The sequence below is a fragment of the Rutidosis leptorrhynchoides genome, chromosome 4 (assembly GCF_046630445.1).
Source record: "Rutidosis leptorrhynchoides isolate AG116_Rl617_1_P2 chromosome 4, CSIRO_AGI_Rlap_v1, whole genome shotgun sequence".
Classification (NCBI taxonomy): Eukaryota; Viridiplantae; Streptophyta; class Magnoliopsida; order Asterales; family Asteraceae; genus Rutidosis; species Rutidosis leptorrhynchoides.
The window spans coordinates 494268700-494289044 of record NC_092336.1 but is presented as its reverse complement, the minus strand read 5'-3'; the positions used below and the strand labels follow the sequence as shown (position 1 = coordinate 494289044).

The 20345-nt window shown below is 35.1% G+C and overlaps 3 protein-coding genes across 3 annotated transcripts; 2 read left to right on the top strand and 1 right to left on the bottom strand.

Annotated features, from left to right (window-relative positions):
- Positions 1-274: 274 nt before the first annotated feature.
- Positions 275-5883, top strand: LOC139844690 (3-hydroxyisobutyryl-CoA hydrolase-like protein 5). The gene is made up of 16 exons (XM_071834911.1): positions 275-427; positions 516-590; positions 675-758; positions 855-923; positions 1097-1160; positions 1255-1328; positions 1440-1523; positions 1620-1704; positions 1868-1953; positions 2040-2161; positions 2245-2305; positions 2461-2559; positions 4931-5032; positions 5136-5177; positions 5381-5487; positions 5593-5883. Exons 2-16 carry the CDS (start codon positions 570-572, stop codon positions 5633-5635), a joined length of 1143 nt encoding a protein of 380 aa, XP_071691012.1. The 5' UTR covers positions 275-427; positions 516-569; the 3' UTR covers positions 5636-5883.
- Positions 5884-6651: 768 nt separating this feature from the next.
- On the top strand, positions 6652-8306 carry LOC139842392 (GCN5-related N-acetyltransferase 5, chloroplastic). Its single transcript, XM_071832536.1, has 2 exons — positions 6652-7304; positions 8018-8306. The coding sequence occupies exons 1-2, from the start codon at positions 6652-6654 to the stop codon at positions 8304-8306; spliced, it is 942 nt and encodes a 313-aa protein (XP_071688637.1).
- A 366-nt stretch (positions 8307-8672) lies between these two features.
- On the bottom strand, positions 8673-10842 carry LOC139844689 (probable serine/threonine-protein kinase PBL28). Its single transcript, XM_071834910.1, has 7 exons — positions 10773-10842; positions 10500-10696; positions 10159-10357; positions 9868-10031; positions 9200-9304; positions 8989-9111; positions 8673-8909 (listed from the first exon to the last, which is right to left on the bottom strand). Exons 1-7 carry the CDS (start codon positions 10840-10842, stop codon positions 8673-8675), a joined length of 1095 nt encoding a protein of 364 aa, XP_071691011.1.
- Positions 10843-20345: the final 9503 nt, after the last annotated feature.

Below are 20345 nucleotides of genomic sequence, written 5' to 3'. Positions count from 1 at the left end.
TAATGTAAATCTAACGATAAATGAACTTGTAATAATAAATATGTAAACATGTATCTATATTTATGTACTTGTATATGTATTTCAGGTGTTAATGGATATATTTATGGATGAAAATTTTCATCAATGTTCATATTCATATCCATTTAAGTTCATCCATATCCGTATCCATTTAACTTCATCCATATTCATTACGAAGCGATCGGATGGATATCCACCGGATCGGGTGAACATTGACACGTCTACCTACTACCTTCAACCAACCGGGATAGAGATATCAAGTCATCACCACCAAACCCCCCATCAATGAATGAATTGAGCAACAAACATAAAATTTATCCTCGAAAGAAATATAACTAATTTTGCTGGTATTATTTTTAGTCTAAGATTCATACATAAAAAAGCTCCCACTGATTTCTAATCTCATCAAGTAAGTGCAAGACTCGATCTTTTTGCTTATCAAACCCTGATGCAATACCCATCACTTTTTCTTACAATCTTTTTACTGTAATCTTCAGTTATATTTGTGAATTTATTACTTCCCATTTCAAAGTTTGTATCAGTTGATTCATATGGCAGTTAACCAAGAAGAGGTAATTTTTTGCATATATATTTATAAAATTTAGGGGATTTCTAGTGTTTTTGTGTGTGATTGACGAAATTCAACACCTTTTTAGGTTGTTCTCATTGAACAAAAAGGTCATGTGAGATTGATCACCTTGAACCAGCCTAATAAGCTAAATGTGTTTTCACCCAAATTGGTAAACTGAAAATACCTCAATTTGATTATGATTCTTTGTTTTTTAGATTCTGTACATTAATTGAAACCATTTTTCGGTATAAAATAATAATATTAGGTTAATCAATTGGCAAACATCCTGGAAAAATGCGAAAGAGATGAAGATGCGAAGCTAGTGATTATCAAGGTTAGTGCTGTCCAAATTTTATAAGTTCGACTTGAGTCGGTTATATTGCTACTTTGCTAGGTACTTAACCCAACTTATACAACTTAGTTACAAAAAATCAAATGAAACCATCCTTAAATAGAATTATGGTAACTTATAAAGTTGTTTGTACTTTTTCTTTCATGTTCTTCTAGGGCGCAGGTCGTGCATATTCTGCTGGAGGGGATTTAAAGGTGTTATATAATGGCAGGACAACAAGTAAATTTCATCGTTCTCAATTAACATTTTTTTTTTTTTTTGCATTTAGAGATTTTTTATCACTATAAATTATTATTCGTGTTTCATGTCACAGGGGATTCATGTCTTGAAGTGGGATATAGGTTTTATTGGCTCTGCTATCACAACTATACCTACAAGAAACCACAGGTTCCTTTTCAATTTACTGATTGACATTTTGTACCATTTTTTTTTGTCGTTGCAAGAAAATCATCATTTTTATAAAAAAAAATGAGTTTCAAATGGTGCTAATGTAACCAGGTTGCACTTGTTCATGGAATAGCAATGGGTGGAGGTGCATCACTTATGGTTCCAATGAAGTTTTCAGTTGTCACAGAAAAAACCGTAAGTATATGCATGCCACTATATATTTCTCATAATTTAAATTTAAATCAAATTATTAATTATAATTTTTTCCTTCTAATCTTTACTTTATTTTAGATCTTTTCCATGCCTGAAGCTGGTATCGGGCATCACGTTGATTGTGGGTTCTCGTACGTTCTTTCTCGTCTTCCAGGGAGTTTGGGTACACACTCAACACCCAAATCTTACAATAATTTGGACAAAAAGTTTACCCTATGTACCAAGTTGATACGGGCCGAACTATAAAATTATAAGCGCTCAAGAGAATAAAGGAATCTTTTTAAATAAATAAATAGATATAACATTTTCTGCTGGTTTTATTGTAGGTGAATACTTTGCCTTGACTGGAGCACAGTTGAGTGGTCAGGAACTGGTTGCAGCTGGTTTAGCGACACATTTTGTTCCATTGGATGTGAGTTTAAATTTCGAACCGTAACAAATAATTGTAAAGAGCCTTTGGCTTTAGCTAATTACAACAACATAAATTTCGTTTTTTAGAAATTGGCAGAATTAGAAAACCGTTTGGTAAGCTTGAACTCGGGAGATGAGAACATATTGAAAGCTGCCATTGAAGAATTCTCTTTAGATGTTCAGATTAGTCAAGAAAGTGTCTTAAACAAGTAATGATTTCAAAATCAAGAATTTAAAAAGTTTCTATCTTTGGCAATCTTAAACGTAACTGATGTTCTTTGATTGAATGCAGACGATCGATCATTGACGAGTGTTTTTCAAAGGATTCTGTGGAAGAGATTCTAGAATCATTTGTAAGCTCCTTTTCTTGGCAGATTAATTATTATTTTTATTATCGTTATCGTTATCGTTATCGTTATCGTTATCGTTATCGTTATCGTTATCATTATCGTTATCGTTATCGTTATCGTTGTGTTGTGTAGTTTTAATTCGTTTGTAACGTTTAAAGGAATCCGAGTCAAGAAAGGAAGGAAATGAATGGATTGTACCGGTGCTTAAGGGATTAAAAAGATCTTCTCCTACTGGTTTAAAGATGAACCTGAGATCGGTAATAATTTTCTTTTTTTTTTCGAAAGGTAACATATTATTAACACGAGAAAGATCAACAACACGAAATAGCACCCATTACAATTAATTGGATACTATGGAAAACTCGAAAACATGTTGCAAAGAGAGCAACAAAAGCGAATACATGGAACAACTAACTAAACTAATCTATACAATATTGAAGTGGATCGGATAACCATTGTAGCCATTCGATCTTTTTATGCTTGAAACGCGAAGATATCCAATCGAACGAGACTAGTTGGATTTCCATTAAGCCGCCCGGTCCATTCCAACACGATTTTGAGAAAACTTTCCGATTCCGATTCTTCCAAATCAAATACCCACATGTCCATTCCATTGCTTGCCAAATTTTTAACCCCAAAAAGGAGAGAGGTCGATTATTTTTACCATGAAATGCCTCGTTTTGACTAAAGTTTGAGAACGAACCCAACTTCCACCATTTGTATACTTTATCCCAAATTTCCATCGAGTGCCGACAAAAAATCATAGAATGCTTGGTTGTTTCCACATCATCGTCACATAGAGGGCATCTAACGGTGTCCAAGTCGATACCTCTTTTATCGAGTTCGGTACGGACCGGGATACGCCGTTTCAATACCCTCCATATGAAAATTTCTACTTTAGAAGGAACCAAATTGTTTTTTAATGTAGCATCTTGCGTACTCGAGTCTGAATGAAGCTTCTCATCGATAAGTGATGACAACTTTTTTGTTGAGAACACCCCATTCGATGCTAGACGCCATACCCAAGAGTCGAAACTTAGATCTTTTTTGTGGTACTCGTTTAGTAGTGAAATTAAATCTTCGAGTTCTCCTCGTGTTCTACCAGTAATCTCTCGTTGCCAATTCCATGTCGCCTGCCATGAGCCTACTGACCAACGTACTCTTTCGAAGACGCTTGCATTCTGTTCTTGGTGGAGCTTGAATAATCTCCCGAACCTGGATTTGAGTGGGCTTTCACCTAACCAGCAGTCTGACCAGAAACTTGTTGAAACTCCATCCCCGATTTGCCTACTGAACGAATTCGCGAACTGTAATCCTGTCTTCTCAATATCTGAACCTGCGCGCAAGATATTAAACCATACACCACTCTTTCCTTCGTCCACATCGAGACCGAGTTGTTTTGTGAACTCTCCCAAACCAATACTACATTCTGAGATATCTGCGAATTTGCTACATACACTTGCTTTAGAATTTTTTGATTTGGCTCGTTTCGTTTGCCTTAAATCGAATTCCTTATTTTCTTCTTCCGACTTACTTTTTTTCGAATTTATCGACTTATCAGCTTTACGTCACGTCTGGATCTTTCGTAACACTTCATACGCATGACAGAAGAAGCCCTCCAGTTGTTTAGTGGTTGGCTACCGTCCTTTGCTGACCTCTTCGACCTCGCAGTTAATTCAACGTTTACACCGTCGTCCCTTAAATCTGCAACGTAATCATCTTCTCTTGGGCTCTTCTCGTTATTGGGCTTAAATTCGTCACAATTTGCTTGGGTGGGTTTGTCATTAGTCACAGGACAGAATACGTGGGTTTCATTGTTAATGTGGCTGTCCTCGTTATTGGGCTTGTTTGAGGGCCCACTGATGGCTTCCTGATAGAACATTTTAGTGGGCTGTTCTGGCCCAACTTGATTCTGAAGTCCAGTATCTCTAGGGTTACTGGATGAGTATCCTGTTGAGTCTTCACATCCAATAGGATTACACGCGTGTTTCACTTCATCATTACTATTAATAATATTATTATTAAACGTCTCGGGGATTGAAGATTCGTCAATAGAATTACACGCGTGTTTCACTTCATCATTACCCATGTCGTCTGTTTGGGAGCCCGAGGCGTTTTGTTGGTCTGGATTTTCTGACACGTCATATACCGGTGATTGATTTCCGGCAACCTCCTCATTACCCTCCGGTTGTTTTCCGGCAGCCTCCTCCTTAGCAAATAACTCTTCATCATCTGAGATGTAGTTAATGCTTTCGTTGCCGGAGTCTTCTCCTGCCACCGATGCCTCCCGTTCCCAGTTGCTATCAGAATCGTCGTTCAAATCAATTTCAATTATGCTACTTACCTCTTCCACCACTTTAACATAATAGATGCTTTGACCTACTCGTAGATTGATTGTTTCATTGATAGGGTTGCATCCGAACACTTTAACCAACACTCTTCCGGCGATGAGACTTTGGTTTCCTTCGAAGGAGCAATTTTCAGTTTGTAAGATTTGGCCCCACCATTTGGCTATTGCTTGAAACGTTTTCTCAGACCATAAGTCTAAGGCATCAAATTTTGAACTTTACTTTAAATTTGTTTTAAAAGACTCTATATTATATCTTTTTATAATTCTTTTCATAACAGATTCGTGAAGGGAGGAAGCAAACGCTATCAGAGTGCCTGAAGAAAGAATTTGGGCTCACAATAAATATACTCAGAAGTTTGATATCTGGTGACATGTATGAGGTATTACTATTCGAATATACGAACACTGGGTAGAATATGAATATACTATATTACTATGAAACTGAAATAAATCTTTATTTTTTTATTTTTTACGATTAAATAGGGTATTCGAGCTGTTGTGATAGACAAAGATAACTCTCCAAAGGTAATCTTCTGTTCATTCTTAATTTGGAATCTTTATAACTTCGTTAATATGAAAAGTACATAAAAACATGAATATATACAAGAAGAAAACTGTGATCCCCAATATCTTGCTGTTACAGTCCAAATTAAACTCCATATCCATAAAAAGTTGTGTGATCATCCTCAATATCAATGTGTATATGGATTGTTGCGTGTTGATTACAGTGGGATCCTCCAACTCTTGGTGAAGTTGATAGCCAGAAACTAGATCTTATTTTTCAGCCATTTGAAGAAGATTTTGAGCTCAAACTTCCTGATAATGAAGAAAACAGGTTGGTTTTATCACTTTATGTGTGTTCTTCTTGAATCTTGTAACTTGTATTCGGTTAGAGGTTGCAGATGATGAAATGTTGTGTGTGAATTGAATTGTTTTACAGGTGGGGTGGGAAGTATGAGGATTCAGTGTATGCAAGAAAGTAAAATGAGAGAATTGGTTGCCCTTTATGGTGTTGCAGATAATGAAATCTAAATTATGCTATCTAGGATGAAATAAAATTATTTATGGTGTTGTGTGTCATTAAAATCTGTGTGTGGTTAATGATAATACTCATTTGTATTTGTGTATTTCTATAAAAATTTATTATTAGAATGCAAAAGTCCATTGATCGTATTTTGTAATGTAATCCAAATGTCTTCAGCTTATACAAAATAAACATAGATTTATCAATAAAGTCTAGATTATAAGATTTATCTTTATCTCATTTGTATTTTATTTTATACAAAATTAAAGAGGGAATGTAATTCATAAACTATGTTAGTGGCTTAGTGACTTGACTTGTATTATTTCGTATATAGTGATGTTTTCATATGTTTTATTTGGAAAAAGATCAAGAGGACTTTGATTCGATGTCTCTTACAAATACATCATTTTTCAAATTAAATTATTAATTCTCTTACAAATACATCATTTTTCAAATTAAATTATAAAGAATTAATAATTTTACTTACTGAATTAATAATATTCTCTAAAAATAGATCAAAAACTAAACAAATCCTTAGTTAATCTCAAGATGTTGGTGTATTGATAATGACTTAACTTCTCATGAGAATGTCAGGGTTCGATTTCCTGTAAAATATTTTTTTTGAGGTTACCCGCTCATTTTATGGGCCTCGGAAGTTGCGAACACATTGCGTTCGCGCTTTCCCCGAGGGGGTTTTTCGCACATGTTACCCGTATGTATGAATTTACCCGTATGAATTTGCCGTGGATTTTTTCTTCTTCTGAAAGTTAGTATGAGTGTAATGTTCGAATCATAAAATAATCGAGTGAGTGAGTTCCGACATCGCGTTATTAATACCCTTGAGTGACTAACCGATTTACTCCGTATTTTTCAAGCCTTATTTTTTGTAAGGCAAGATCTCTCAACACAAAACAAAATTATCCACAAAGAAAAGAACCAATCTCCACACTCTCCAGTCTCCTCTTTCCCACTTCTATGGCCGCAATCTCTCTTTCTTCATCCATTGACCTCCACCATCACCATCACCACCACCACCACAACCTCCTAAACCACCGTCATCTCCGCCACCAACCACCGTACTCAAGAACCCACATCATAAACCCCAAATTCACACCTCGTTTCAATCTCATCCTCACTTGCTCATCTCAATCTTCATCATCACCAACACTCAAAGAAAACCCACTTCCAAATGGCAAATTCCTATCAAACCCTGATCTTCAAAAGCTTGAATTTCTTCAAAGTTACAAACTTTTCCACAAATTACCATCTGGGTCGATGCTATTAATCCGTGTGATGCAAGAACATGAAATGGACATGACAGTTGAGTTGTTGGCTGAATCTTTTGCAGAATCTATGATGCTGCCTAAAGCTTATGTAAAGCTGTTGGCTTTTTTAGTCAAACAGTATTTGACTGAAAGGAGAGCTTTAATGCCTCATGCTGCAACGTTGATTGCTTTCCATAGAAGAGATACTGATGATGAAGGGGGTGAAACGGGAGATATACAATTAGCAGGGACTGTTGAAGTAAGTTTTGATGAGTTAGGGTCTAATGTTTCACCTCCAACTCCTACCCCTCCAAAGAATGCACCTTATATTTGTAATATGACAGTCAAGAAGTCCTTAAGAAGGTAACTTTATTGTCTTTTGATGTCTTGTGTTTGTGTATATGGTACTTTAATTTGCACACTACTAGGTTAATTGCCCTTGAATTTGATGTCAAGAAGTTTATGACAGTTAGGGAGGTTTTACCGCCCGCTTAATGGGATAAAGGCTCGACCACATGCCCGTATGGATTGTGGTTCGATGACCCCTGGTTAGCGGTTCGGGTTTCCGCCCGAACGTGTGCGTGGGTGACAAATGAGAGTATTCGATGTCAAAATTGCCGTTAAAAAAAAAAAAATAGCCCTTGAATCAGTATCACATCTAAGGGTCAAAGACTTCACCTTTTGATTTCAAATTTGCTGCCAATCAATTTTGATGTAAATTAGTAACCATATCAAATCACATTAGAGCTTAATAAGGAAATTAAAAGGATGTAAGATATTATGAAACAAATCCCTGTGAAGTTTGGATGTGAGAAAAGCTAGGTTTAACTTCCAAGAATAGTACATGAGCAAATAAAAACAAATAGGGTTAAAACCATTGTTTTATGTGGATTGTTAAGTACATTGTTAATTCATAACTTTGTATAGACTAATTTGATTGTATTACCTAGTGAATTGTATAAATCTAAGCATCCATCATACTTATGGTTATATATTTGTAGTACCTCAAACAACCTGAAAACTATCTAAAGGTGTAAATTTGGATTTATTACTGACATGGTTATAATGAATATCAGGCAAGGCATCGGTTGGCAACTTTTGAAGGCAAGTGAGGAACTTATATCTCAAATTAGTACGGTCAGAGAGGTTTATTTGCACTGTAGAATGATTGATTCAGCTCCATTCAACATGTATTCAAAAGCAGGATACTCTGTGTTCAAGACAGATAGCATCTTGATCCTTTTAACATTACAAAGACGTAAACATTTAATGTGTAAACAACTTCCTCCTGCCTTAAACATCATTACAGAGACAAATACATTGTATGATGTTGGTGACAAAAATCTTGAACCTATAGATGCCTAGAACTTATACAAAATATTCTAAGTGGATTATTGTAGATGGATTGTTGTACTACCTGCTCGAACATATGAGGTATGATGTCAAAAGCTCTATACTAGTTTATCATAGTAACACATTTATTTGTGCGCTCTGTTTTTGTATATAAATGTATATCCATTTCACAAAAGATAATATGGTATCCTGTATTCTGCATAACTAACATATAAAGTACGTGACGTTTACATGTCAAATACTCTCATTCTTTCAGTATGTCGTTTTTAGGGTTCTTCAAGTTCCTTAGAAAAACACTAAATCTCCAATGGGATTACTCTATACTTGTTGATGAAAACAGAAAATTAATTATTTAGAAAATATAAACAAGACAAATTCTCATAACATTCTAAACGCGTGCATTGCCATGCCTAACCCTTTAGCGTTTGTATAAATGATAATTTGCAGTTCTTTCACACATTCATCCATAGACGGCCTTTCGTGACTGTCAACACGCACACATCGTGATGCTAAGTTTGCATACATTGCTACTGACTCGATTGTGTATGAGCTTCGACTCATTTCTGGATCTATCACCTTTCTTAACCTCTTCTTGTCATTCAGTATATGCCTTACCTGCAATTTTACACAAATACCCCTCTTAATATCTTAACCTAGACCATTATCATGTCCTAAACAGTTAAAAGTAGCACACCTGCAGTACAAGGTTTTGATCGTTGGGTCCTTGGTTTAGGTCCACAGCTCGACGCCCAGTCATAAGTTCAAGCAGAACAACGCCAAATGCATAAACATCACTTTGTAAAGTGAGTTTCCCGGTCTGTTAGTAAAGTCAATGTTTGACTTTGTTATTAATCTTTTTTACTGTTTAGGATTAAGTGCATATAAATGTAATTATTACTGCTTACCGATGTATACTCAGGGTCAAAATAGCCAAATGTACCAAGCACTCGTGCGGTCACATTAGTTTCTTGACCCTCTGGCATTAACTTAGCTAGACCAAAATCTGATATCTGTGAAAACCATTTGATTACTAATCTTCAAAGACAAATATAATTAATAATAATACCTGGCAAACGGGTCAGGTTGGGTCGGTTTGGGTAACAGGTCGAAACGGGTAATGGGTCAAATACGTCCAAACAGGTCATATACTTTTACATTTGATTTTTTACATGTATTATACTGTTTTAGTTATTGTTATTGTTAATATTTGTTTATTTATTATATATATAAGAAAATATTGATATACATAATAATTAATATAACCATTAATGCTTTCATAAATAATTGACGGATGAATCTTGTTATGCTCGACCCATTTGACCCATTCACAAGACTCATTAGACATGTCTCTATTTATTAAACTTTAGGATTTGATACCCATTTGACCAGTTCTTTTTATATATTGAATATGACCCAATAGGTTGAAGAAAAACTCATTGGACCTTATTTTAAGTTTTGGTTTACATTGTCGGGTCTAATTTTTTTTCAATATCCAATTGACCCAAATTTGAGAGTTTGGATCTCAATTGCTAGGTGTAATAATTATAGAAAGTGAGAATAGATAGATATATGCCTTTGCTTCATAATTATCGCTCAATAGAATATTTGTCGATTTGAAGTCTCGATGTACAACAGGTATTCCAACAGCAGAACTTGAATGTAGATATGCAAGTCCTCTTGCTGCCCCAATTGCCACTTTTAGCCTTACACCCCAATCCATCTTCTTATCCTCTATTCCTGTATTATCACTTTTGTTAATGACATTATGGGGCCCACCCCCTAAAGTTTGAGTACTCAATGAAAATTATGTTTGATTAATAAGAAAATAGTTAAACAAGTAAAGAATATTTTAGAAAAGACAAACCATTCAAGTGATCTTGTAGATTGCCTTTGTGCATGTATTCATAAACAACAAACCTATGCTTCCCATCTGCACAGTATCCAATTAAAGAAACAAGATTTGGATGATTCAATCTACTCAAAATATCAACTTCAACACGAAACTCGCGCTCCCCTTCTGCTGCTTTAAACGGCGGTAGCTCCATTTTCTTGATTGCCACAACCTTCCAATTCAAAAACAACATCAATACGCTTACTTTTCATTCAAAATCTGTTTTCTTTATCCAAATTGATATCATATTCTGTCAAAATATATGATTTTCTTGAAGAAATTATTAAAAAGTTTGCAACTTTCTGAAAGATTACCTCACCAGACTGAAGCTTTCCTTTATAAACTCTGCCAAATCCTCCTTTTCCCAGCAAATATTCTTCGCTGAACGAACAAGTAGCTTCTTCCATCTCCTTGAGTGTAAAAACCGATGACCCGTGTTGCCTTTTCGGCGGTGGATTTTGAACCGTTTGATCCTTTTCGAGTTTCCAATACTCCACTGGCCTATAAACCCCTGAAAGTTGACCATTCACCATCAAAATTTTAAGAAAATTTGGTTAAGAACCTGCATAAACTATGAAAAAACTTACATGGATCAACATGATCTTCCGACCGACTTCTCCTTCGCTTATTCCAAGCAGAAACTAACCCAAATGGCATGATATTGATGATGTTTAGTCTGTGAAACACATATGGAATAGTATTATTTATGGTATCAAAACTTAAATGGAAAGTGTTGAAAAACAGATAAAAATATAAACTTGATATGTGGGATCATATGAAGAAGACATTAGAGTAGAAGAATCGTATTCAGAGTACGTATAAAGCAAGTTTAGGTTAAACATAACAACAACAAACTTGTGTGGGATTTTACACTTGAAGTAGAAGAAAAAGCAACCAACAGGAAATGGAATATAATTATTATTATACTCTGTTTATTTAACTTGTATTACAAAAGAATAAAGAATATGAATATGGAGTAATGAATTTCTTACCTATAGAAGGGAAGGTTGTTTGGTTGGTGATGGTCTTTGAAAATGAAAGAAGAACTGAAATTTCCCTCCAAACTTTACCCTTTTTTCCATACATGTAACTGCTCGTTTATAATGATGTACACTTTATGATGCATGAGGTATAACTCATTTTGGTCGTTAGCTCTGGCCTTGACCATTCTAGGATGAAATAAGTGTTTTCATAATTTTTGAATTTCATGGTAGTAACGGGGAGTGTTGTGGTTGTGAAGTCTATTTCGAGGTGTAATTTTAATGTTTTTCCTTTTTTATATTTATATACATGGTTTATTAAATTATTACGAGTACGTAATAAATCGATTGATTTTTTAGAATGAAATCTTTTTATTTAATGGTGATATGCCAATGCAAGGGTTAGATACAAAAATTTACATAGTAAAATTTAATTCGAGCTATTACGTTTAAGCATATCACAGTGGCGGATATAACACACACCTGATAATGGTGAGAGAGAATCTAGAGAGAGAAAATCAAGAGAGAGAAAACTTTGAGAAAGAGTGCATCAATGGAGTGTGGCAAGAGGTGAGGAGAAAGAAAAATCAGGGCACGTCTAGGATTAGGGAGTTCTATAGCGGTAACCTAGGAACCAACTACATCTCGCGTAAAATCGGAAACCACTTCAAATCGTTCATGTTTTTTGATTTCCCGGAAGAGTGGAATGTCGAAGAGTTATGGAGGATGTTCAAAAACTTCGGAAGGGTCAAGGATGTATACATGGTTAAAAAGAGATTGAAGAACGGTAAACGCTTTGCTTTTGTTAGATTCGGTGATGTTAGCGATGAAGATCAACTTCTGCTCAAACTAAGAGGGATTAGGATAGATGGGATTATGCTCCGTGTGTATAAGGCGAAAGAACGTGAAGGTAAAGAGACAGAACAATCCAATGAATCTGGCCAGGTGAAGCAACCCCAATTCCAAGAAGCTCGGAATTGTATGAAAGTGAATACTATCTTGAAACAACCCTCGTCCCAGGCTTTTAGGGATGAAAGAAATTATCGTGATATCGTAAACAATCGCGGGGAAGAGGAATGGCCAAGACTGCATAAATCAAATGATTTACGGCATACGGTTCTGGGGAAAAACAGACATAACGCGAATAATAATGTTGATTCAAGCCGGCGAGTTCCTCATGAGGAAGAACGAGAAGTAATCATCGCTGTTGAAGATGATAATACGGCTATAATGAAGAAATCCATTATTGGTGATGTTGAAAAGGTTGAAACTTTGGGCAACTTTCTGTCAATATGTAGCGCAGAAGGTCTCCAAAATTATGAGTTAAAGTATTTGGGTGGACTCAGTGTGATGATTATCCTTGATGATGAAGATGTTGCTAAAAATTCATCAATGAGGATAACCATTGCCTTTCTAAGTGGCTGAGCAATATTCGATCTGGTGACAGCCCATACCTGGTAGCAGGAAGACTCACATGGTTGAATATAATAGGGGTCCCAATAAAACACTGGAAAGAAGAAACGTTCAGAAAGATCGCTGGATGGTGGGGTCAAACATTTGAAACTTCCAACTGTGTATTTGAAGGTAACCAAAACCTAACCTATGGAAGAGTAATGGTCAAGGTATGGGGAGTCACACCCATTAGCGAAACTGTTAAACTCAGAGCAGGTAGCAAGATTTTCTATGTCAAGGTCCTGGAAGATATGGGTGATATATTTGAAATTGATATGGAAGATTCATCCATTAGTGATTGGGAGGAAGAAGATGAAGAATTTAGTTCTGGGGATGAAAATCTTTCGTTTGACCTCGACGATGAAGATGATGCAAGTAGTCCGATCGGAAAGGCAAATTCCGGCATAAGGTCACCGGAAAAATTTGTAGAAGACGAAAGTTCAGACTTGGGTAATCGAGATCGCACTGATGAGGATGATGCAAGTTCCAATGAAGGTGCGCACGCGCAGCCTAATGTGGGAATTCCAAGAGACGAAGGGCATGACTCAACGGGACAAATTCCAGATTCTCATAACCCTATTAATTGTGGGTCCCCCACTTCGTACGTTGCTGAAACAAATCATAACTCTAAACCTAATGAGAAGGTGAACTGGGCCGAAGATAATGAGAAGGTGAATTGGGCCGAAGATCAAGTGCAGCCCAACATTGACTTGAAAAAGCCCATACTTGAGGTTGATTCCACCCCAACTCTTAACATTCCTGATCAAACCAATTTGTGCAGCCTACAAAAGGATTCAAACAAAGGTGGGCCTGAATTTCTGAATTCTGCCAACATTAAGCCCATTCATGATGGGGAGCCCATTCGAGGAAAAGAAATAAAAAACAATATCCCCAATTCTGTCTCGACTGATCCTCAGACTCTCAATCTCGAGGGCAAGAAAAAGAAGAAGATGACCAAGGGCAAGGTAAATAACAAAGGATCTGATTATGAGGACGATTGCTCAATTGCAGGGGTCTGTGAAGACGGGATCAATATTAAAGTCCCTTCGAGAGAAAGGACTAAGGTCAATGACAAAGTCTCAATCATTGGGAACTGGCGAGCATCTTCGATGATTACGAGGGCAAAATGCCTTGCTAGATCACAATATAAAGAGGCAACGAAAAGAAGACAGGAGAAATTAGTATCTTCTTCCAAAAAGAGTCGAAAGGCAGGGGACATGTCGCCAGACAGGAGGTCGAAGAAATCACGATCCAAATCAAATAATACTGCAGGTCAAGGCTCGGAGAAAAGTGTTGAGCTGGGTGAATTCGCAGGTCAAATCGGGTTGGAATGGGATGATGACCAACAGCAGGTCTAACTCTTGTTCTGATCAATTTCGTTTTTAAATTGTTTAATAATGAAAGTCCTTTCCTTAAATATTCGTGGTTTCGGGTCGGGTAAAGCCAGTAAAATTGGGGACTGCAGAAAATTACTAATTCGTGAAAATCCTAGTGTAGTTGCACTTCAAGAAACTAAGTGCAATAATGTTGATGATAATTGGGTCAGTCGTATTTGGGGGAGTAATGAGTTTAGTTTTATTCAAAAAGAAAAAGTCGGAAATTCAGGTGGGCTTCTTCTAATATGGGATACGAATGAATTCATTGTAGAACAAGCTTTCTACAACGAATTCTATATTGCCATTGCGGGTAGGTGGAAAGGGAGGGCTGAATTATCCTTTATTGTAAATGTATACGGCCCTCATGACGATACTAATAAGGTGAAATTGTGGGCGAGTCTTATTTCCTTTGTAGGGGACTATGATGCTGCTTGGGTACTCTGTGGCGATTTTAACGAGGTCAGGGAAGAATCAGAAAGACAAAACTGTGAATTTATAGAAAGAAGAGCAAAGTGGTTTAACGAATTCATTGATAAAGCCCAGCTGTTAGATGTTCCATTGGGAGGTAAAAAATTCACGAGAATCTGTGATAATGGGCTGAAATTTAGCAAGCTAGACAGGTTTCTCATCTCCGAGAAATTTTCTCAAATGTGGGGTGATGTCTCGGCTATAGCTCTAGAAAGAAAGATGTCAGATCACTGTCCCATTGTCATGAGAGATAGAATTATTGACTATGGGCCGAAACCGACAAAGATTTTTGATGATTGGTTGGAAGCTGAGGGTTCAAAAAAAATTGTGGAGGATGCTTGGAATATTAACGTGGAAGGGAGTCGGCTGGATTGTGTGTTCCGAAATAAATTAAAAAATGTCAAGCTTGCTTTGAAAGAGTGGAGTAAAAATTTATTTGGTGGGATCGACATAGAAATTGAGGAGTTAAAAAGGAAGGCGTGCGAATGGGAACAAGTCAGTGAAAACCGTACACTCACAAATGATGAAAGGGTGGAATGGTTGGAAACGAGGAAAAAGTGGATTGACAAGGAGAAGGTTAAAGCAAATATGGCTAAGCAAAAGTCGAGAGCAAGATGGATACTTGAAGGTGACGAAAACACGAAATACTTTCACTCGGTCATCAAAAGGCGGAACGCTAAATGCAACATCCGTGGGCTTAATATTAATGGCAAATGGTGCGAAGACCCAATAGAAGTGAAACAAGCTGCTTATAACCATTTTAAAGGGCAGTTTGCGAGGCATAACGTTAATAAGATGAAGTTCAGGACCACTAGCACTGTCTCAAATTTCCAGCAGGTTGCAAGGATCACTGCCGAACAGGCGGCTGACCTCGAGGGTATTTTCAGCGAAAGGGAGGTGTTTGAGGCCATTAAGGAATGTAATTGTTCTAAATCCCCTGGGCCCAATGGTTTTAAATTCAAGTTTTTTAACTTGCATTGGGATCTCATCAAAAAGGACCTTATGAATGCTCTCTGTTGGTTTTGGGATAAATGTGAAATCTCGAGAGGATGTAACGCGTCTTTTATTACTTTGGTGCCGAAAAAACCGGATCCGTTGGGGCTTGGTGATTATCGGCCGATAAGTTTAATCGGGTGTTATTACAAGATCCTAGCTAAAATCCTTTCTATGCGCATCCGTAAAGTCCTCCCCCATATTATTGGCGATGAACAAAGTGCTTTTCTTAAGGATAGGTTCATCCTTGATGGGGTGCTCATAGCAAACGAAGGAATCGACTATCTTAAGCGCAATAAAAAGAAAAGTCTCATTTTTAAGGTGGATTTCGAGAAAGCTTTTGATAGCTTGAGTTGGGAGTTCTTGTTGGACATGATGGCAAGAATGGGATTTGGTGTCCGTTGGAGAAATTGGATTAAAGCATGTCTCAAATCGGCCTCGATCTCGGTACTTGTTAATGGATCCCCGACTAACGAATTTCTCATTGAGAGAGGAGTTAGACAAGGCGATCCGTTGTCTCCTTTCCTATTTCTAATAGCGGCGGAAGGTCTTAATTACATTGTTAGGAACTCTTGTGAAGTAGGTGTCTTTAAAGGGGTTGAGGTAGGAGCAGAGAAGGTATCCTTATCGCATCTACAATACGCGGATGACACGATCTTTTTCGGGGAGTGGCAAAGGCAAAATTTTTGTAACCTCATGAAGGTGTTAAAATGTTTTGAAAACGTGTCGGGCCTTAAAATCAATTTTCATAAAAGTCTTTTGTTTGGTTTGGGGGTGACAAAGGAGGAGGTAGCCAACATGGCTAGTCGGGTTGATTGTAAAGTAGGCGAGTTTCCATTTACATATCTTGGCCTACCCGTTGGACGTAACATGAGTAAGGAAAGTAATTGGAGTCCCGTGCTTGATAAATTAAACTCTAAACTGGCAAATTGGAAGGCAAGAACGATTTCTTTTGGTGGACGGTTAACGCTTATAAAGTCGGTCCTAAGTAGTTTACCGCTATATTACTTCTCTCTTTTTCGTGCCCCGTTGAGTGTTGTGAAAAAATTAGAGTGCATTAGGCGTAATTTCTTCTGGGGCGGGTCGGGTGAGAATTCTAAAATGGTTTGGGTTAAGTGGGAGGATACACTCCTCCCATATGATGAGGGTGGTTTAAATATCGGGTCGCTTAGGGGAAAAAACCTTGCTTTGCTAGGAAAGTGGTTTTGGCGTGCTAAGACCGAGTCTAACTCTTTTTTGGGTCTCTATTATCAAAAGTATATATGGTACTAACGGACTACTCCCTCCTTCGGGCCTTAACGGGGCGCAAGGAGGTAGTAGTGTGTGGTCCAACATTCTACGTGCAGGTAATTTGATCGAGAAGGCGGGCATCAACTTTGCTAATTCTTTTGTTAAAGATATCGGGGATGGCGCTAACACCTTCTTTTGGAGTGAACCGTGGCTATGTGATGCTCCTCTTAAATCGAAATTCAGCAGGTTATGGCATTTGGAAGCTGATGAAGATTCTCGGGTTCAAAACCGAATATGTTGGAATGCGACGGGATTCACAGCAACTTGGAATTGGAAACGCGCAGTTACTGGACGAGCACTTACTGATTTCAAGTCACTTATGGCACTACTAAATACTTATGTTAAACGAGACAGGACTGTAGAGACCCGTCCTAATCCATCCGGACAAAGTCCATATCGATTACAAACGATTCACAACAGTTGATTACATCGCGAGGTAATTGACCTCTATATGATAAATTTTACAAACATTGCGTTCGTTTTTAAAAGACAAACTTTCGTTACATCGACAGTTGACAGGCATGTAAAGCATTTCATAATATATCCAAATATAATTGACTTAATAATAATCTTGATGAACTCAACGACTCGAATGCAACATCTTTTGAAATATGTCATGAATGACTCCAAGTAATATCTCTAATATGAGCAAATGCACAGCGGAAGATTTCTTTCGTACTTGAGAATAAACATGCTTTAAAGTGTCAACCAAAAGGTTGGTGAGTTCATTAGTTTATCATAAAGAATCATTTCATAATTTTAATAGACCACAAGATTTCATACTTCCATTTCTCATAATCATACGTCCCATGCGTAGAGACAAAAATATCATTCATATGGATTGAACACCTGGTAACCGACATTCACAATATACATATAAGAATATCTCCATCATTCCGGGATCCTCCTTCGGACATGATATAAATTTCGAAGTACTAAAGCATCCGGTACTTTGGATGGGGCTTGTTGGGCCCGATAGATCTATCTTTAGAGTTCGCGTCAATTAGGGTGTCTGTTCCCTAATTCTTAGATTACCAGACTTAATAAGGGGCATATTCAGTTTAATAATCCAACCATAGAATGTAGTTTCATTTACTCGTGTCTATTTTGTAAAACAGTTATAAAAACAGCGCATGTATTCTCAGCCCAAAAATATAAAGAGTAAAAGGGAATCAAATGAACTCACCTAATGTATTTTGTAGTAAAAATACATATAACGACAATGTTCAATTGTAGGGTTGGTCTCGGATTCACGAACCTATAACAATTGTATATCTATTAATACATATAATGTAAATCACAAACTTTCATTTATTAATATGTATTATTTATATGTTTATAGTTATATAGATTTTTATACTAAATTCCATTTTAAAACGTATACTTATATTATATCTTAAATTATATTCTATATATATATATATATATATATATATATATATATATATATATATATATATATATATATATATATATATATATATTGATTTTTGTGTATATAGATTTATAATGATTAATATTTATACATATTTAGTTATATTAATACTAATATTTACGAACATAATAATAATTGTATTATTTTCATAATGATAATAATAATAAACATTTTCACCATATTGATAATAATATTAATACCTAATGTTACTAATAAAAATATTAAAGTTAATACTTTTGTTATTAATAATATTGATGATAGTTTTTGATTATAAATCTCATAATGATAATACTAGTGATTTTTGATAAAATGACTAATTTAGTAATAATGATAGTGAAAATAATAATTTTTGATATTAGTACTTAATAATAATAATTATAACGATCTTATTACTAATAGAAATCTTAATAATAACACTTTTACTAATAATAATAATAACTCCTAAATGTTTCTAATACTAATATTAATGATAATGCTAATAGTTTGTGTTATTTTTATAATAATAATAATAATAATAATCATATTCATAATAATAATATTAATCATACTTATCTCAATAATAATAATAATAATAATAATTTCTAATGATCATAATACCAATAATAATACTAATTCTAATAATGGTTATGATACTTATATTCATATTCATGATAATTATAATACAAGTTATAATTATACTACCAGTTGTAATATTGATAACTAATGATAATAACAATAATCACAATCAGAATAAATGGTAAATAATAATAATAATAATAATAATAATAATAATAATAATAATAATAATAATAATAATAATAATAATAATAATAATAATAATAATAATAATAATAATAATAATAATAAAAAGAAAACTACCTCATAAAAACGGATTCTAAAAAAAAAAGATAGCCCACTGCAGGGCTCGAACCCTCGACCACTCGCCCACCCGAATCACCTCTTAACCATTCCTCTAAGTCTGTCTTTCTGTTTTAATACTCCCCTAATAAATATATAACCCGTTTTAAAACTGTTCTTCTTCTTCATTCAACACAAACCAATCGATCCAGCCATAACCCTTTATAACAGAAAGCTTTGATATTACTTAGAACTCGTACACAATATAAAACAAAGAAATTGGGGAAGTGTTTAAATAACAGAAAACAAAAAAAATAAACAAAAATAATAAAAAAAATAATCAAAACAGACCCGTCAGCATTTTTGTGAACTCAAACTCCAATTTCAACCTCTAGGACGTTTTAGCTCATGAAATCTAAATGAAATACGTTTTAAAATCTTCCTAGAATCTTTCTCCATAATCAATTGAAATAGAAACATATAGACGAGTTTGAATTTCATGAAGAACGAAAAGGTTGACTTTTATTTCCAAAACCTTTGACTTCGAAATTCGAATTCAATTTAAGGAATTGGAACATGAACTTTTGCAGTTAGTACGATTAGATGATTCCTCACACAACTGCGATTTTAGATTTTTAAAAATGATACTAAATCGAGTTGTTGATAAAAATTTATGCAAACAGCGGTATCGTTTGTTTTTCTTTCAATTTTCTCTTTTATTTTTGACAATTAGAAGCAAAAGAAAACAGAGTATGATTGATACAGAAGGTGGAATTCAACTGACTGCCTTCACAATATGAGTTTGGTCGATTGTATAAAAAGGAGGAAATGGGTCGACAGAAATTATTCGTATCAGGAGTAGAGGATAAAAAAAGTGTAAAAGCAGACAATGACTGGTAACAAAATTGTACCTTGGATATCGACGTTTAACATATTTTGGATAAGAAACAAAATTTAACAGCTAATCAGTGATGGTATCGATCTTCTATAATTTATCTGTTTTCATATTTATATAATTAATATTAACAAATATATTAATAATACTTTTAATATTAATAATACTAAAAATAATAATATTAGTATAACTATCAAGTATAATGATAATAATAAATTGTTTTACATCAAAAATTATAAAGTTTTTAATAAATTTAGTAATAATGATAATACTAATAATATTAATAATAGTAACAATAACATTAGTAATAATAATAACAGTTTAAATGTATCAAATTTCATATAATAATATTAATAACATCGATATTAATATTAATTTAATATTTATTTTTAATAGTAATAATGAAAGTATTAAACTATATAACAACTATATTT